Here is an 18,802-nt window from a genome sequence, read left to right as displayed (position 1 = left end):
CTTTTCATTGGAAGTAGTTTATACATATAAACATATATCTCAAAGAGTTAGCATTCTCTTTTCTCCTTCTCTGTAACGGGGTTTGAATCTAGTGCATCATACCATATGCTAAACAAGAACTCTCCCACAGAACTACATCGCCAGATCACTTCTTATTTCTTATTTTGAGGCAGGGTCTCCCAAAGTTATCCAGGTTGGTCTTAAACTCCTAATTCTCCTGACTCAGCCTCTTTAGCTGTGACCACCCACCTGAAAATCTGACTGGTAGTGCTTACCTTGTGTGCTATCTAACCCAACTAAGATCCTTAAGGCTTTTGAGATGCAAACTGTGGGCTTGCTTAAACATTCCTTATGTATTTATTTCACAAAAGTTTATTCAGGAACTCCTAGTGTGAGAATTTTGTTAGGCACTATGTTGGGGGTATACAAAGAGAATTGAATTTGGTCTCAGTCTTCCAGGACTTAGTAATGGAAACAAATGTTCATACATAAGACCTTATAATAGGTGAAAGTGTAACAGATGAATTGAAGGGAATCAACTCTTAGAAAAAATATAAAAGTGGTGTAAAAAACAAGCAAAGAGTTTTTAAAAACAAATTGGGCTTTGAATTAACTTTAAATCATTATGGTAATAGTTAAGACCAAGATTGGATGTCCGGGGTGTAGTGAGGAAGAGAGGTCTGTTTGGCTGGACAGTCAAGTTCCTTGAAAAGCAGTTTAGTGGTAGATTTAGTCAGGTAATAACCCAGGCTAGGGCCAGGCAGAAGGAACCTGAACCGAGATCTTATTTCCTTTCTTTATTATTCTTTACTTACACTTTATTAGATTACTTTTAAAAATTCACCTCTTTCCTAAACTTCTAGTGCTTGGTGGTGGAGTGGGTTCAATGTGTAAGTTAAGGGTTTGCAAAGCGGCCCATTAGTGACTTAAATCCCATACTTTGGGAACCAGAAAAGGAAACATGTGAGAGGCTGTTTATGCCGAGCCCATTTAACGACACCAGCCACCCCCTTCAAGATACCAGCTGTTGCCCGGGCAAGCTGCAGGCCAAACCTGAAAGCGGGTAGCCAGAGCTGGCGGGAGCTCAGATCCCTGAACTGGCGGGCCACGGTTGAGGAAGAGAGGGAGGGAGGGAGGAAACGCGAGAGGGAGGGAGGAAGAAAGAGAGGGAGGCGTGTCATGTGATCCGCTTCCCTGCTCCTTTAAGCGTCCACTGGCTGCCGAGCGGCCGCAGTCTCAGCTCTGGGCATCTGGGGAGCCCGAGCGGCTTCGCCCAGGGATCCGCGCGGGCGTCTGCGGTCTGGGTTCCGTCTCCGGTGTGATATCGCACCCTTGAAGTTTTGCAGCACCAGGAAAAGAGGACAAGGAAGAAGGAGAGGGGAAGCGAAAGCATAACCTAAAACATTTATTTAAAGGAGAAAAGAAGGGGGGGGGCGCAAAAATGGCTGGGGCAATTATAGAAAACATGAGCACCAAGAAGCTCTGCATTGTTGGAGGGATTCTGCTGGTTTTTCAAATCGTTGCCTTTCTGGTGGGAGGCTTGATCGGTAAGTGAGAGAGCTGCAAACTTTCCCCTTTCCCTCTCTTCGGCCCTTCCCTCTTTTGCCTCTTGGGCTACTTGTTACAGTATCGCTGCCTTGCCTCTATGATCTAATTAGTCCGGCTATTGTGCTTAAGAAAGCAGAGCTCCATGGGGCTCCATGGGGCACAATCCAGTCTAGTGGCAAAGAGAAAAGGAGGGGAAAAGTTTTGGCCTAGTTTCAGTATCCACTTGAAAGGCAGGAGGGGGTGGGGGTGGATCTTAAGCATGGCGACGGATCGCGAGGAAGTGCTGGGTCGCAAAGTTGATTGCTCCCCCTGCTCTTTCCCCTCGCCGCCGCCCCTCTTCCCTCCAGGTTCCCTCCCAATCAGCTCTGGGAGGGCAACGCAATCGACTTTATTAGGAATAACAGAAGAGTCGGTAGCTGCGCCGTGTGTCAGCCGCGAGCTGTTACTGGCTCTGGCTTGTGTAAATGCATTCGGTTGTCTCGGCGAGGGACTAGGGCAGGATTTAGGGTTTCAACCCTCAGCCCTTGGTTTCCACGCCTCACCCCACCCACCTCTGGCGGGAGACTGGTGTGAGCTGAGGACTCGATCTGGGATGGAGTAGAGTGGTTTGGGAAAGAACTGATCCTCCCAGCACGAACTTGGAGAGGGCGTAGCAGAAAGCCGGTTTGAAAGGTGTTGCTTTTGCCTGTTGTCCCCTCGTCCATCTCCCCTCCCCCCACTGCTTTGAGCCCCAAGATCCACTGAGTCGGAAACCTGGGGTCCTCCCCTGGCGCCAAGGAGGACGTTTCCTGCTCCCTCCTGGGCTGCCCTCAGGTGACAGCTCCCAAGCCCCAGCTACGGCGCCAGAGAGACTTTCCCGGTGCGCACTAGCCCGACCTCTTGAGCAAAAAAGGGTTCCAACGTAGCCGACCTTGTGCCTCGGAAAACTCAACTTCCTTCCACTGTCCGTCCCACCTCACGTCCCTTCCTCCTCAAGATTCTGGACAACCTTGCACAAACTTCAGTGCCAACTTCGGAGCGGGCGCGGCTGGGAGGCTTGGCTTCCTTGGGGCTGACTGTTGCTCTTAGCTGGGTAGAAGAGCGCTGGCACGCGGGAAGGGGGGTCGAAGGGGGGGGTTGTCTGTGCTCTTCCCGGGAGCCCTTGGGCCACGCAGGAGCTTTCCAGACCCGCCTAGAGTCATGGGCGCGGTGTTTTGCCTCTAGACTCGGGTGTGTTGGGTTCGCATTCCAGAGAGTCTGGTACTGCCAATCTTTGTAACATTGAGGCTAAGTGTTTTAAACAAAGGAGAGTGGGAGAAGCTTCAAGAAGGGAGTTCTTAGAGGAGATCCAGTATATGTTAAAACCAGAGTTTTCTAAGCCTCTGTCCTTCCGGTGGGCTAAACAGCTTTATCATTGCATACACACACACACACACACACACACACACACACACACACGGCTAAACAGCTTTATCACTGTACACACACACACACACACACACACACACTGCTAACAGTCTTATCACTGCACACACATACGTACACACACACACACAGTGCTAAACAGCAAACAGCTTTATCATTTGCACATACGCGGGTGCGCGCGCGCACACATACACACACACACACACACACACACACACACGCTTTGGCTTTTGTTTTGCTACGCCATGTAGGATCTCTTTTTCTCTGTATTGGATTTTCCAGGCTCTTAATATTTCTCTGCTGGGAGCTGTAGGCAGCAGCAGTCTAGGCGCGCTCACAGTGATTATACCGCGGTTACAATTACACCTCTTGTTTCCCTTGATGAGCAGTTGCAGTTAGATGCTATTGGATCTTGTGTGATTTCAGTGGCAGACCATAATAAAATTTCTTGCACCTTGTGCGTTCAGAATTAAATTGGCCTATTATCCTTGTCTGACCTTCCCCTTTGAGGTTTTTGCACATAGTAAGCCATTACAGTTTCCTGTCGCTGCAGGCCCACCCCCACTTCCCCACTTCACCCCCTCCACCCTCCACAAAGCTGATGTGGGCCCACAGAGCTCTTGGTTCCTGCTGCAGGTTTCCCAGAGCTCTTCTGGAATTAGCATCTTTTCTGGAACCTCTGTTGCACAGAGGAGATTCAAGGTTCCTGTACGTGTCTGCTGGACATTAGAATGACCAGAGTTAAAGAAGTTGTTTGTTCAGATCAGGGTTTCTCTGAAGTAAGCCCTCCCTTGGTTAGCGAAGCTTAAGCTCCCCCCCCCCCCCCCAAATAGATTTTCCTAAATTATCAAACTACTTTACTTGGAAAAGAAACATCTATCTCTAACATTTCTTGGATGAAGTTTTTTATATAACCTTACTGTTTTACTTTCCTTTTCTCCCAACTGCAGTGACTGTCCTCAGTTATAGTCCTAAAACTGAAGAGATTAGATTTACCCCACATTGACTATTGTTTTAGTTTTTACCTCTTCCACCTGGAGAGTAACAATTTTATTCTTAAATAAATTTAGGTAACCCAAGCTCTCTAGATGACCAAAATACAGGAAATGAATATTAACAAGAGATGCATGCTATGTTTTCCACTCAACTTCTCTATCTAATTGAAAGTAGATGAAACTGTTCAGAGTGGACCAGTAGAATCAATACGTGAAAGAACAGTTTACAGGTTAGGAAGACAAGGAAAAGATCAAAAATCTCTGCACTCAATGCCATTCCTACTTATGGGACCAGGCACTATAAAAGGCAGTATAAAGCAGTCTTCCTAAGTTAGCTGTTCCTTTTGAACTATAGCCATTGAGTTACTTTGGGATTCTTGTTTTCCCCCATGAAGAAAACATGGCATCTCAGGGAAGGAGAATCTTGTAGGAAAGCTCCTCATTGGACATACACAACACACACAAAACAAAAGTATGAATCCCCTAAGCAGCCATAGCAAATCATGAATTTCAAAGTGACCATGCAAGTCACTCAACTAATAGACTTTTCTCCTTACTAGTAGATAAATGAGTTTGAGATCCTTTTCATCTCTAATTGTATAATTCTTTTAGTATTCAGAGTTTTATGTGACATTTGGGCTAATATTCAATTGTAGCCTCATAAAATCAAAGGGATTTTTTTTAAAAGTAGCTATAAAAACAAAAGAAGGAATTGGGCTTTGATTTAGTTTAAATCTCCTATATCGTAAAGGCCTTTTTACTTAGCTTATTTACTTGCTTTCTGGCTGGCTTTGTGTGTTTTCCTTGTGACAGTGTCTATATATTGTTGAACTTTTGATGGAATTTTTTACAAACTGGCTCTGTAAGGAATATCTTACATGGTAGAAAATGGTAGATTTATAAATTCAGTGGTTTATGTTCTTGTTAAAGCTTTGAGATACTATAAAATTAAGCATCTGTTATTTTATACATTTAGAAAAATTACTAAGTAACTAGCTGTTTTTAATTTTAATCCAAGAATCCTAAAAAGAAAATAAAATATTTTTTCTTTTCAATATTTTAATATTTCAAATAATGTATTTGAAAGGTATAGCTTAATTTTACCCTTCTGAAAATCAAGCCTAAAAAAAAATACTGAAATATTTTTCCTTTGGTTTTACATTTGATGAATTTAGTTCATGGAGAAACAGCTGTAGGGGTGATGGAAGGGTTGTGAAGACCATGTGTCACGAAACAAGAGCACAGCCCACTAAAAATCGTGAACTTGAGCATTTGGCCCATCATGTGTAGTTTGTTCAGCTTCTGATTAATCTTTTCTGGAGATAATAACATTTGAAGAATCAGGTCACTGTTTCACCTATTCTAAAATCAGGAAGAGAGCAGAGATACCAACTGAATAGAATGGCTAAATTGTTTTAAACAAATCCACAAATAAGAATATTTCAAAATTAAATTGCAAGTAAAAATAACCAAATCACTTGTTATAATTTCTTTGGGAAGAAGCACTGTTTTTGTGAGTACCCCCCATTTAATGCTGAAGACATACAATACAAATAGACATATACATGTAACACAGTTTTTCAAACAGGCCTGTCAAGGATGCAGAACTGTCTATCATGCCGTCATTAAGTGGAAACTGTTGTTGTTCTTGGTTGTTATTCATTTGAAAGTTGTAGGAATTTGAGAAATTGAATGAAATCATGGTTGATACAGGGTTACACAATTGTCAGTATATTAGATTTTAATTTTGCTGTATTGTACTTTATTGTGTTTTAATGTACTCATAATGTAATCCTGAAGAATTTAGGTACCTGGTGAGAATCTTTTGTTTGTTTTGCTTTTTTTTTTTCAAAGTGTTTTGCACCCCAGGCTGGTTTTGAATTCACTGGCTGAGGATGATCCCTAACTTCTGATCCTCCTTCCTCCACATCCCCAATTCTGGGATTGCAGTTATGGCTCCCCACACCAAGCTATATCTTGTGAGAATCTTGGAAAAGTACTAATTGGTTTTTGACTGATACTGGTCATATTTTTCTATATTTGATCATGGTTTTTATTTTGCAAAATTACATACCTGATCAAACTATACTTTTTCATTCTTTTTGTTACCTCCTAGAGAAATCAAAATACTTTGATTTATGTAAATCTTATGTAATCTCATAAATTCACTTAGAATAATCATTTTTTTATTATTAAAATAGCATTATTTGATTTAGCAAGCTAAACCTCTTGATTATTACAATAAGACAATGCTTATGATAATGCTCTAATTGTTTTCTGGTTTGCTTAGTACCATCCAGCCTTCGTGTGCAATTTTTCTTTCCCTAGTAAAGTGAGAAATATTTCCTTGAGTAATTACAAATAGTTTTGTGGTGTTTACAAATCCTCCGCCTATAACTCTTCCTTATCTAGTAGACATTTTACAATAATTTTACTTTTATTTTTACATTTTTTACATTATTATTTTTCACACTGTTTCTTTATTTTTGCTTTTTTTTTTTTTTGGTTTTTCGAGACAGGGTTTCTTTGTAGCTTTGGAGCCTGTCCAGGCACTAGCTCTTGTAGACCAGGCTGGCCTCGAACTTACTCACAGATCCACCTGCCTCTGCCTCCCGAGTGCTGGGATTAAAGGCATGCGCCACCACCCCCAGGCTATTTTTGCTTGTTTTTAAGACAGGATCTCACTATGTATACCTGTCTGGCATGTAGCTCTGTATGCAGACCAGGACACATAGATAGATCTGCCTAGCTCTTGCTTCCTAAGTGTTAAACCTAAAGGCATATGCTTTCATTTTTGGCCACCTTTATTGTTAAATATGTACTGACTGAGGAAAGATTCATACCTATCTCCCTCATAGAGTGGTTTTATAGAATGTCTTTAGCTCAAAACTTGGGTGTACCACTGACCTAATGTCCAAAGTGATTTATTGGGGCCCACAGTGTGCTCAGGACAGGGCTGTGTGCTGTGTGGGGATTGTTTAGAGAATACTTAGAGCCTCCGTAAATTAGGGAAGTCACAGGGAGACCCACAGAAAATTTCTTATGATGAGGTTTTTCAGAACCATTTATTTATTGATAATTTGAGAACATACAAAATTGGAAGCTATGCTGTTCAGCAAATTATTAGCTAATATTTCTTCCTGAAATAAGTGACAGAATAAAATATTCTGTTGAACATGCATTGAATGTACACCTTGTGCCAGATTTTGTATAATTTAATCCACAAAAATCATGTTAATGATATCACAATTAAAAAAAATTTGTGTGTATATTTGTATTTGTGTGCATATCTCATAGGATAACCAACTCAGAAGAGTTGGTTCTATCCTACCGTGTAGGCCCCAGGGATTAAACTCTTGTTGTCAGAATTAGTAGCAAACACCTTTACCTCCTGAACTTTTTTCAGTGGGTCATCATTGATATTTTTGTACTCACTTTATCATTATTATATAAGTAAATCAAGATGCAAACAGTTCTAACAAAATTTTTCAAGATTAACTGTCTCAGTCAAGCATGGAAGTAGATTCCAGTAACTCTGATATCACAAACCAGAGTTAAATGATCCTATCTAAATCATGACTTCTGGGTCTCAGTAGAAATGATTTTGATACAGAGAGGTATAATAAGGAGCAGGAAACTATAACTGATTTCTCATTGTTAGTTATTGAATAACATGGAAGAGAAGAATAATCTCTAGAATGATAAAGGCAGTCTAATTGTAGTGCCAAAGCAGTATCTTAACAAGAAAAAGGGAGGGTATCCTTTGAAAAAAAAATCAAACACTATTTTTACTTTCTTACAAGTTCCATCCAGCCCCCATAATTGTACGAATCATCCAATTGTCTGAGCAGCCTGGTTCATTAATAAGGAAGAAATATTAGTTGTTTTTATTCTACCCAGCTCTGAGTTTGATGTATTTATGTGGTTCTATAAGAAGTTTGGACTTCTCAAAGGAAGATAAGAGAAAGAATCACTGGAGACTGGCGATGCTTTGGGAAGGCGTGGATGGCAGTAATGGGAACAATTGAAACTTAAAAAAATTTTCCTGAGAGGGGGGAGGGCCTTGGACTTCCCACAGGGCAGGGTACCCTGCCCTCTCTTAGAAGGGGGTGGAGGGTGAGTGGGAGAGCCGGAGGGAATTGGGAGGAGGGGAGGAAGTGGAAATTTTGATTGGTATTATTTATAAAGTAATAAAAAATTATCAGGGAAAAAAAATCCTTCCAAAATGTCAACATACAAAAGCAGTAGTTCTTAGGAGTAGCCATGTAGACACCATGAAAGGTACATTTTATTCTTGGAGAAAATGCTAATATATATATTTTTTAATACATGGAAAAAATTGAAGCTCTTAGTTTTCATAGAAACTCCAACAGATTTACACAGTCATATTATATTCACTTGGTTAGATCTCCCCTCTGAGACTTGTTGATGGTGGCCTAAAGGGACAAGTAAGCCGGATACAGGTAGTTCCAAAGTATCTGATGGCAATGGGAGAACAGGACTTTAAGATCAAACAAACTGAAAAGATTATTAAATCATGAAAAAGAAGACACTTCATATTTCAGAATTAAAAATATGCTGAGACTCTTTTGCTTCTTTTCTATGGTTTTCCCAACTTCTTCAACAATCCTCCACATTCTTTTCCTAATACAGTTTTATAAAAGAACAAAAGTAAGAAACATGTGAATGTCTGACCAGGAGCAGGTACTTGCTTTTCTGTAATTGTTGCCTTTTGGGTGACCATGTAAAATAATTTAGATTGATTCAATGATCATTATAACCCACAATGACAGTATTGCTACTGTCTTGAATATTCAGTTCAGTCTCAGAACTATTTAAGATTTTTTTTCTTAAACTTCATTGTTAGTGTTTATGCCTTTTAAAATTGACCTTTTGCTTTGTTTAGAAGCTAACAATTTCAGAAAACCAGAGGACTAAGAAAATTAAAGATTTTTTACAAATGTCTTTTAATTTTCCACCAGTATAATTGCTATCTGGAATGACTTATTTTTCACCTTTTTTTTTTTTTTTTGACAGGGTTTTTCTGTGTAACAACTCTGGCTATTCTGGAAGTCACTTTGTAGACCAAACTGACCTTGAACTCACAGAGATCTACCTGCCTCTGCCTTCCTAGTGCTGGAACTAAAGTTGTACCAACATTACCTGGGTTTAGGCTGTTTTCTAATATAATTTTCCACCATGAAAGTGTTCAATCAATAGTATATACCACGAAGTACATTGCTGTCTGTGCACATTAGAATTTGTATTTTTCTTTAAACATAAGTATTTATTGATTCTATGAGAATTTCACATCATGTTCCCCAATCTTGCTCTCCTCCCACCCCCCCCATAAACACCCCTCACACCTGCTGTATACCCCCCAAAAGAACTCTCTTCAAGTTAATTAAAAACAAAAACCAAACCAAACACATTGCTCCCCCATTTTTTCCAGCACCTTTCATTCTAGTGGTATCTGGAGTTGCTGTATGTCACACAGTATATACCCTTTAGTCCAACCAGCCCCACCCCCATAATGTTCATTGTAATGAGTCAAAGTGTGGTTCAAGGCCTCTGGCATACCATCATCACTGGACCCTCACTGAAACTCCCTTCAGATATCCTGCTGTTGCCCTGAGTAATGGAGATCCTGTGGCTATAGTTCCACAGGACCAGTCTAAGGAACTCTTTTGAAGCTATCCTTTATTGAATCATAAGCCATGTTCTTAATGGGGGATGCTGCTTTTCTCCCACTGTTCCTTCCATTTCTTTCTCTTTTTTTGTCATTTTTGTTTTTCCATTTTCCTTCCATTTCTAAAAAACAGAGGGGCAAGGGTGAGGTTCCACACAAAAGAAATATGACATGGAAGCTCAATCTCCTTTTTTGGCTCATGTCCCTTCCTCAAGTTAAGCATTTTGATTGCTAACTGAGTACCAAAATGACTTAGTCTAAACAAATGACTCTAGTACCTGACACTTAACAATCCTCATACCAGTACTGTGATTGTGACTATGCTTATAAGCCATGCTGGGTAGGGGTAAGCCTGACAAACTCACATGCTTTCTTGGTGACATGGCCTCATGAAGCTAAGGGATATAAGCATTACAGAAAACTTGGGAAATGAGTACTGAAGAGTACCCTTTGTCGTTAGCCGGTACAACAGATATTGAATGTGGATATTGCAGGAGATGATAGCAGCATGTGTCCCAGAAAAAGGAAATTTAAGGCCTCTGCAAACATCCCTTCAGCTAGGCTGTATTTCTCACGCCTACTTTTTTCTGGTACCACTCATTTCCCCACACTGAGCTAAGCCCTTCCATCTCCATGCCCTTTTAAATCCTTTCAAGTTTCTGCTGCTTTTTCTCCTTCCTGTTGTATGCTTTTAATATTCTCAGAAAAAAGAATGATCTTTTTCTTTTTTTAATTTTTAAACTGGTTCATGCAAATTATAGGACTTTCTTAAATGTCCAGCTAATTCTCTTGCATAGCTGAGGGGCTTTATCCACAAATGCATATGTCTAATAAAGCAGAGAGATTTAAAAGGGAAGATCAAGCCTACTATATTAGTTTTGGCGAAGCATTAAAATTTTCCTTTAGAAAAAAGGCAATTGATCTGAAATTGGTTGGCTCAGTGTTTTTCAAGTTCTACATTAAAAAAGTCAGTCTAATGAATTGTATGTAAATTCTTCCTTTGTCTTTTATTTTCTTGAATGAAGCAGTCATGAAGCAACATGTAATTTAGTTAACATGATATCAACTTTCAGTCTCTCTTTACTTAGCAGGTTTGCCTTCAGGTTATCACAACTAAGAAGTGGCTCCAACTTTGTTAAATCTAGCCTTCTCTCAAGGCAAGCATGCATTTTTGAGGTCCAGTTTCTTTTAATCTGCTTCTCAACATGTTTTATGTTGTCCTTTAGGCTCTAACTTGTCCTGAGTAGAATGCCTCTAATGGGAAAGACACACCCCCACATTCCTTTCTTTGCTCTGTTCTCTTAAGCTGATTCTGTCCTAGGTGAACCAGGTTCCTGCTTTAGCTTTGCAATCCTGGCCTAAGCAGTTAGAGATAAAATTCTTGAGCGATCTATGAACAAACTCCTAAAACTTACAGAACATGTCTCTACTTGGAAAAAATCAGATTCTTCATATTGTTGGAGGACAGGGAAGGCAGCTACAGAAAACTGTTAGACCTGAGATATCTTTATTTGTTTCAACCTCTGGCTGCATAGAACCTTCAGGTTCCTAAGAGAACAAGTCTCAACGTTGAGACGCTGGCACCACTCTTTGTACATGCTCAGGCAGAGCAGAGTTTCTCTCTAAAAGACATGGTATTTCTTTGTAATAGCTGATGAAAATAAAGAAAGCAAAAAGAGATAATTTGTTGATTTTTTTTAAGATGAGTGAGCATGATTGTCTTTAAATTAGCATTTGTTCCCCTTGTTCTTTTCTCATTTCTCCTTTCTTTTTTTTTCACAGACACCCAAAAATCCCTTCATTACTTTCTTCTCTTACTCCACTCACTCAAGAAAATGAATTTTATGAGAATGATGAATATGTTCAAGATTCTGATAAAAACCATGGTTAGCGTATCTATGAGACAGTCACTACTTATACCCACTCTTTCTAAGGAAGCCATTAATTCCTCATTAGTAAGAGCTTTTAAAATTTGGTTGATTACTTGGGTGTATTGAATGATTCTTGAGAAATAGCTATTCTATAAAACAGCAGCATGGTAGCTAAAGGTTTTTCATGTGATATTTTTTGTTTATTGAAAACCTGATTGCTGTGGAATACTACTTTATGCAAAGATGTGTTGCATTTGTTTAGGTTGTGAAATATTATTTTAACTATATGAAGGTGAGTTAAATTTGTTTATGTTGAATTTCTTAAACTAGGCAAAGATGTGTTACATTTTTGTGTGGTTTTTAATTATGTAAAGATGTGTTCTTGTTTCACTTTGCCTGTCTAAAGCACCTGATTGGTCTAATAAAAAGCTGAATGGCCAACAGCTAAACAGTAAAGGGATAGGTGGGGCTTCTGGGCAGAGAGAATAAGTAAGAGGAAAGAACAGAAGAAAGAAGAAAGGAGAGAAAAAGGGAGAAAGAGTGGGAGATGCCCCGGAGCTTGCCAGTCAGTCAGACACAGAGTAGGACATACAGAATGAAAGGTTAAATCATACATGAAGAGAAAAAGGTGAATATAAATTATAAGAGCTAGTGACATAAGGATAAGCTAAGGCTGAACATTCATAATAAATAATAAGTTTCCGTGTCCTGGTTTGGGAGCTGGTTGGTGGCCCAAATGAAAGCTACACTGGGTAGTAAAAGCCTTTATCTCAGCACTCAAGAAGCTAATGCAGAAGGATCACTGTTACTTGGGCAGTGACTTCAAGGCTAGCTTTAGCAATTTATGAGATGCTGTCTCAAGTGAAAAGAGAGCCAGGTGTGGTGGTACACGCCTTTAATCCCAGCATTTAGGGAGGCAGAGGCAGGTGGATCTCTGTGAGTTCGAGGCCAGCTTGTTCTCCAGAGTGAGTTCCAAGATAGCTGAGACATCCTGTCTCAAAAAACAAAACAAACAAAAAAGTTAAAAGAGGGCAGGAATTATAGCTAAGTTATAGTTAGAACAGTTGTCTATTATGTATAAGAAAATAAAAAAATGCAGTAATACTCCTGTTCAAAGTTTTTCAAGTTCTAGGATTTTATTGTAGCAACCAGTGGTAGTGATCTGATTTATCTGTTATCACACTTCCTCTGAAATGTAGGTAAAACTTTAATATGTTGTAAGTCTCAGTTTCTTTATCTAAAGAATTTATAGGCAGAGCATGGAATTTAAATGAGTATAACTTACACATTTGTTCCATGTGTGCCTTCTCATAGGCATTACAGGACTCACTTTCTGAACCTCACATTTCTGTATTAGAAGTTACCGCTAAGTATATGCTTAGCAACACATGTATACGTTTGTGTTCATCCTGTGTTTTTGCTTCTCAGTGGGTTAGGTACTACTGGAAACTCAACAATACTGCTTTGTGACTTTCTTCTTGGCATAGTCTGTGCTAACCAATAGTTCGAGAAGTATATCATCCACATATTTGATAATCACAGTAGTTCATTTATCTTTGGGGTTAGTTTTTATTAATAGTTTTCTCAAGATTTAATTTGAATCTTAAATATTTTCCTTTTAATATTCTGGTTTGGGGTTGGGGAGATAGCTTAGACAAGGCTCTGAGTTAAATCCTTGACACTGCCCTCAAAATCTAAAAGCATGGCTGTTCATAGCATAGGTAAGACTAGGTAACAAATTTTAAAGAAATTTTACATACATGTTCTATCTCTTGTTACAATACACACCTTAGCTGCTCTTTTGTTTTACAATATAAAATTGAAGTCATTATCCATATGACATTTTCCTCTTCCAAATGCATAATATATGATAGAGATTTTTGAATATCAGATTTGAGGGAAAATGATGATCTTTTACTAATTCATATCAGCTATCGGAGTATTAACTACAACTATAGAGCTGTATTGTCAGCATTTTTTGTGGCAGTAGAGACATGTGCATGCTATGTAAGCACTCTACCAGTATACATCTCTGTCACCATCTCAATTCTAAAATAAGAATAGTATAATTATAATATATAAGAAACTATAAAACTATAAATTCTATGTTGATGTGCAGTTTTATCATAGAAAAGTACAATATGGGTACCAGGAATATGGTTGAAGAATTGCATGTGTAAATGCCTTGTACTTTGGACTTACTGCAAGGATATCAAAAATGTTCATTAAGGTCCACCATAAATTTTGAAGTGTTGTATGCCAGGCTGTACTTTCATGTTTAAATGAAAATAAGACTATTATTTTTCTCTTGAACATGTTAACAATAGTTTATGCATACCCTCATGGTATGTATGCTTGGTTGGATATGAATAAACTTGTACCATTTTTGAAGTTGAAAGGGGACCTCTCTAATATTGTGGAAATCAAGGCCCAGAGGAGACCAAGGGACAGCATATAGTTTGATCTAAGCTTCCCAGTCACTGTTCATGGTCATTCCCTCTTGTTTATGTGTTTTTAGCTTTTATTGGTCATAAACATAGATAATTGGCTGTGATTGCTTGCCCATACTTCACAATTAAATATAAAAGTAATATGCTCTATTGCATATATTTCCAAAGTTTTAATAATCAAATAGAGATGCTGAGTGATAGTGGAAAACTTGTGATTTATTGTGTTTACAAAGCAAATATATTTCTTCTGCTTCACTAGGACCGTTTGGAGAGACTTATTTTAGATGAGTTTCTTCTTCTTCATGATGACTGTTCTGAAAGGACTCATTTTAGAGCCCCACAGTTTGACTACAAACTTTTAAAAATGGGAATTCATTTTTCTACTTTTCTAAACATTTTGCATACATATAGTTGTTCTTTGAGACTGAAAGGTTAGATTTAAATAGGAGCTTAAATTTTAAACTTATTTATTTATCATGTTAGAGATAGAACCTATTCTCTAGGAATGCTAAGCAAGGATTTCACCAGTAAATCATAACCAAGAAGGTGTGGATTCAAATCCTGGCTCTACCATGTGCTTGTTATGCAACCTTGAATAATTACTTAATCCAAGTCTGAGAGTATTCTTCAAAGACAGTTAAGTAGGACTCTCCAGGCTTATCTCATAAAATTAAATAAGATGCTAAAGACTTTAGTATAGGGTCTGTCAAATACTGAATCCTTAAACTTAAGCAATGATTATTTTGTTTTTAGGGTCCTGGGGAAGCTGTTCTAAAGATCCTTAAGATGTGGATCATATTCAAACTGTTGGTTTGAGTTAAAATCTTGTGATAGGAAATAAGTTTTCTGTCTCCTTAGGAACATAACAATCTTAAAGGAATTAAAAATAATAAAAATAGAAAAAGGAAATCTTTCTGAAATTCATCTTTTTAATGCAACAATTTTGTTTAAATTTTACTTTTTTTCACCTCTGGTTCCTAAAATGCAAAGTCTTACTAAGTAGAGACACTCAACAGAGGCTTTCTGTTGTCTTTCTGCCAGCTGCACATTTACTTTAGAAATTTAGCAATTCCTCCTCTTTCCTTCAAACTCTGTTCTACTACTTAACTCAAGATTGCTATTGAGCTATTGAACCATGGGAAATTCATTTTCAAAATCTGCTTAATTGCTGTGAGACTTTAATTTGTTCTGGATGATGGTGCTAATGTCTGGGAACTGGGACTGAAGCCCTCCGAAGTTGTTAATTTAATCAACCGCTGTGCCCTTGCCTAATGAAGGGGCACCAGATCCTCCTTACAAAGAGGCCGGGTCCCTCCTGACCACCTCGTTCATGATGAATAACAGAGGCCCCACAGTCAGGTTGAGCACTTGGGGCAAATTATCAGAATGTCAGTCCCCATTATCTGAAATCCTGGGCTGAGAATCCCCAAATAATTATTGAGTAGATTTTATATAGGAATTTAGTGTTTTCAAGGTAGGGATTCTTGTGTGCTCGTGTTCACACCTGATAATCTGAAAAATTCTTGAATCATTAAGGTTCTGTGCAGCTGGTCTATAATCTGTAAGATCATAAACATCACCTCAGACTGCAGAGATGCCTGTTAACCACTCAAGTTTTCCATGGCAAGACGGGTGAATGCTTGCTCTGGCCTCATGATAAATTAGCTTGTTTATTCCTCTTCTGCTTATTTCTATCCTGCTGTTGGTTAGTGTAATGAAGCAGAAGCCTATTGTGTATGTTCATTGGGTAGCAATCCTCTGGCACCAAAAAGGGTAATTGAGTAGAAAGGCGGATGCTGTTGGTGCATGGGAGAAGCTAACACCACATGAGGTCACCAGGCTTCCAGCTTTAACCAATGTGGACACAATGCAATTGAGATTCTGAAAAGGGTTTGTTTATAGTGTGAGAGTAAGGGTCAGTAGTTAATTTGAAATGCTGTAGGTGTGTTTTCCTTGAACCAAGAAGGTATAGAGCATGTGTCATGGAAGATTGTAAATATCCGCAAGGGGCGGAGGATAGACTTGGGAGGAATTTAAGACAAAAGCATACTTAAAAATTCTAGTATACTTATTGTGTACTATCCATGTTTTCTTAAAAGTTTTACTTTCTTGAAAGTAAGTTCACTGTAGAAAAAATACTATAAATCTGTGATTTAGAGGCACAGTTCTACCAAGAAATAACCATTTTTAAAAGCAGGAGTTTCTCAAATGCAAAGGTATTGGAGTCATGTAAAATATTGTTAATATTACTCTAACAAATGCTCACATGCAGAATGTCTTCTAAGATTTATAATTGTCCTGACTTTAATGTGATAATATGGAAACCATTATCCCTGTATTTGTTTCTAGTGTAGGATTTTTGCCCTATTTAGGTGTCTTTTCTTGGCATATCTGTCCTTTAAATTTTTCTTTGGTATTAATTTCATTATTTAATTACCTGTTTTAATTATAGAATTGTGTTTTATAATTACTCTTCAGAGAACTTCCCCCTAGATTATAGGGAAATGTTATAAGCAAACATTTTGTTTTCAGAAATAACAAGAGAAAAAAAAAATGGAGGTAATCCAGAAACCAAAGGTTTGTCGTGACCTTTATCATGCTTTGTAGAGTGTATGTTAAGTCTAGGACATGCATTTGATATTCCTGATTCCTTACATTGGTAGACAGCTTTTATCCTTTTTCAAAGTGCTTTTGTAGAAATCATCTCATTTGATCTTGACAAAATTCCAAGATAGGCCATTTCACCAAGGATCTTCACAATTAAAGTCATGGAAACTGAGAAAATTATGTTTATGGTGTGTTTTGTTTGGGAAAGCACTCGATTTGTGGTGATTAAAACTTGGAAATTTGGAATCTTATTTGCTACATGGTAACAGGTGAAAGAAGAGTAAAAAGGCATAGTTGTATTTTTTAACATAGAATTATTTGTTGTAAAAATTGCCATATATGACTTCTGAGCTATCTTCTAGGAGAAGTAAATGCTCTCTATAGTCTTTTGTTTGTTTGTTTGTTTGTTTGGTTTTTTTTTTTTTTTGTCTTTTTCCATCCAACTCATAGTTACTTCAGTGAAAGAATTGTTGGATGTCTCTTTAAGTATTGTTTTGATAAGCTGTAATCTGTTCAGGTCATTGGTGTTTTTTTTTTTTTTCTGTTTCCCCAAGCAGAATTTAGTTTTTTAGATATTTTGGTAAATTTTAAAGGAGGAGCCAGAAAATGCTCTCAAGAAAAGGGCCAAGCCAATTGACTAGGTTTTTCTGAAGTTTGGTCACCTACAGTATTAACTCTTCTGTGACATGCATTTTTCTTAACTATACTATACCAGTAGATGGTTATTTGCGTGTTACTATGATGTGTCACAGAATATCACAATTGAAGTATTCAATGTTCTTTGATTTGAGTTTTCAATATTTTTAGACTAGAAACTATTATAAAATATTTCTAAAACTCTTATAGTTAAACTCTTATCTACATGTTTATTATAATTTATTAGCAATTTCAAATCTGTGGATTTACCTTTAAAGATAGATGATCAGTAACAATCACCATATAACCAACTAGCTAAATCTAGGCATGTACAACTCCATGCTTGTTGTCTAGAATTGGGCATTTCTTTTTAAACTTTTTGTTAATGTGCTGAGTATATCTTCCTCTTTTTTTAAAAAAAAATAATTCTCTAGTTAAATTTTATGGTTAAATATGAAGGTTTTGTTTATTTTTATGTCTTTTTTTTTTTTACTTATTTTGTTTTTAATGGGTAGCAGAGACTCTCAGTTGAGAAATTACTAGGATCAGATTAGCCTGTGGACCTGTCTGTGCGAGAATTCATTTGATTGTTAATTGATAAAGAAGGCCAAATCCACTATAGGCAGCACCATTCCCTGAGCAGATGGTTATAGGCTATATAAGAAAGCTAACTAAGCATAGGTCTATAAGTGAGCCAGTAAGCAGCATTATTCCATGATTTCTGCTTGACTGATTTCCTTCAATGACACACTGTAACCTATGAACTGAATTTAACCCCTTCTTTCCTCAGTTGCCTTTGATCAGAGTGTTTTGCCATAGAAACAGAAGTTAAAAACTAGAACACTGGAGGTGGTGCCATCCCTGTGCTCAACCTGTTTTCATAGCAGGACTCTGAATTCTTTTTTGGCACTTTTTTCCCCCACTCATTCCATATGGCTTCAGCTATTATTTACTTTTGGTTTTAGTGATAAATATGTAGCCAAGCCAAGTCTAGCTACCATGAATGGATGGCTGAAATTTACCTAATCAAGTGAATTCTAAGACCTTGGTGGAAACCACCAAGAAAAGACATCTTTTTTTTTTCTCTTTTTTCTTTGTTGGAGTCTAATTAAATACAGGGTAGAATTTAATTATGGAAAGAAATGAAACCTCTTGACATCTTTTAATTTCTCAAAACAACCATTTAAAGATCACTCAGTGTGAACCATACTAAATGAGAGATAGGTTTTTTTCTTTCTCCCTTTTTCCTCCCTTTTCTGCCTTCTTTCTTCCTTTCCTTTGACGGAGTCTTACTATGTAATGCAGACTGCCTCAGATTGGAATCTTTTTATTTGCTGGGGGCATAGCCCTGCACCAGTATGCTCAGCGGATTTATAATGTTTTTTTTTTTTGCCCAGCCATCTTTGAATAGTTTATCTCTCAGAGTTGAAAGATTATTGTACTTATTAATAAGTTTTAAAATTAAGATCAGTGGAAATCATTGCTACATTGCAAACATTTCATTTGGTTGGAATGGAGCTTCTGTAATAATGTGTTAGGTACAATACTTTTTTAAAAAAAATATTTAATTTTTAAAAATTTTAGATACCAATAACAGTTCTT

General features: G+C 37.8%; 1 protein-coding gene across 1 annotated transcript in view; it reads left to right on the top strand.

Moving 5' to 3' along the window:
- The first annotated feature begins 1,206 nt into the window (after positions 1 to 1,206).
- Wls (Wnt ligand secretion mediator) overlaps positions 1,207 to 18,802 on the top strand; it is a 97,028-nt gene continuing 79,432 nt past the window's right edge. Inside the window, exon 1 of the mRNA XM_041650593.1 lies at positions 1,207 to 1,547. Coding sequence (XP_041506527.1) covers positions 1,442 to 1,547 — 106 coding nt within the window. The 5' untranslated portion in view covers positions 1,207 to 1,441. The remainder of the gene's footprint in view (positions 1,548 to 18,802) is intronic.

The sequence above is a fragment of the Microtus oregoni genome, unplaced genomic scaffold (assembly GCF_018167655.1).
Source record: "Microtus oregoni isolate MIOR12 unplaced genomic scaffold, Mior012 000000F_ref0000247, whole genome shotgun sequence".
Lineage (NCBI taxonomy): Eukaryota > Metazoa > Chordata > Mammalia > Rodentia > Cricetidae > Microtus > Microtus oregoni.
This window is presented reverse-complemented; position numbering and strand designations above follow the sequence as displayed.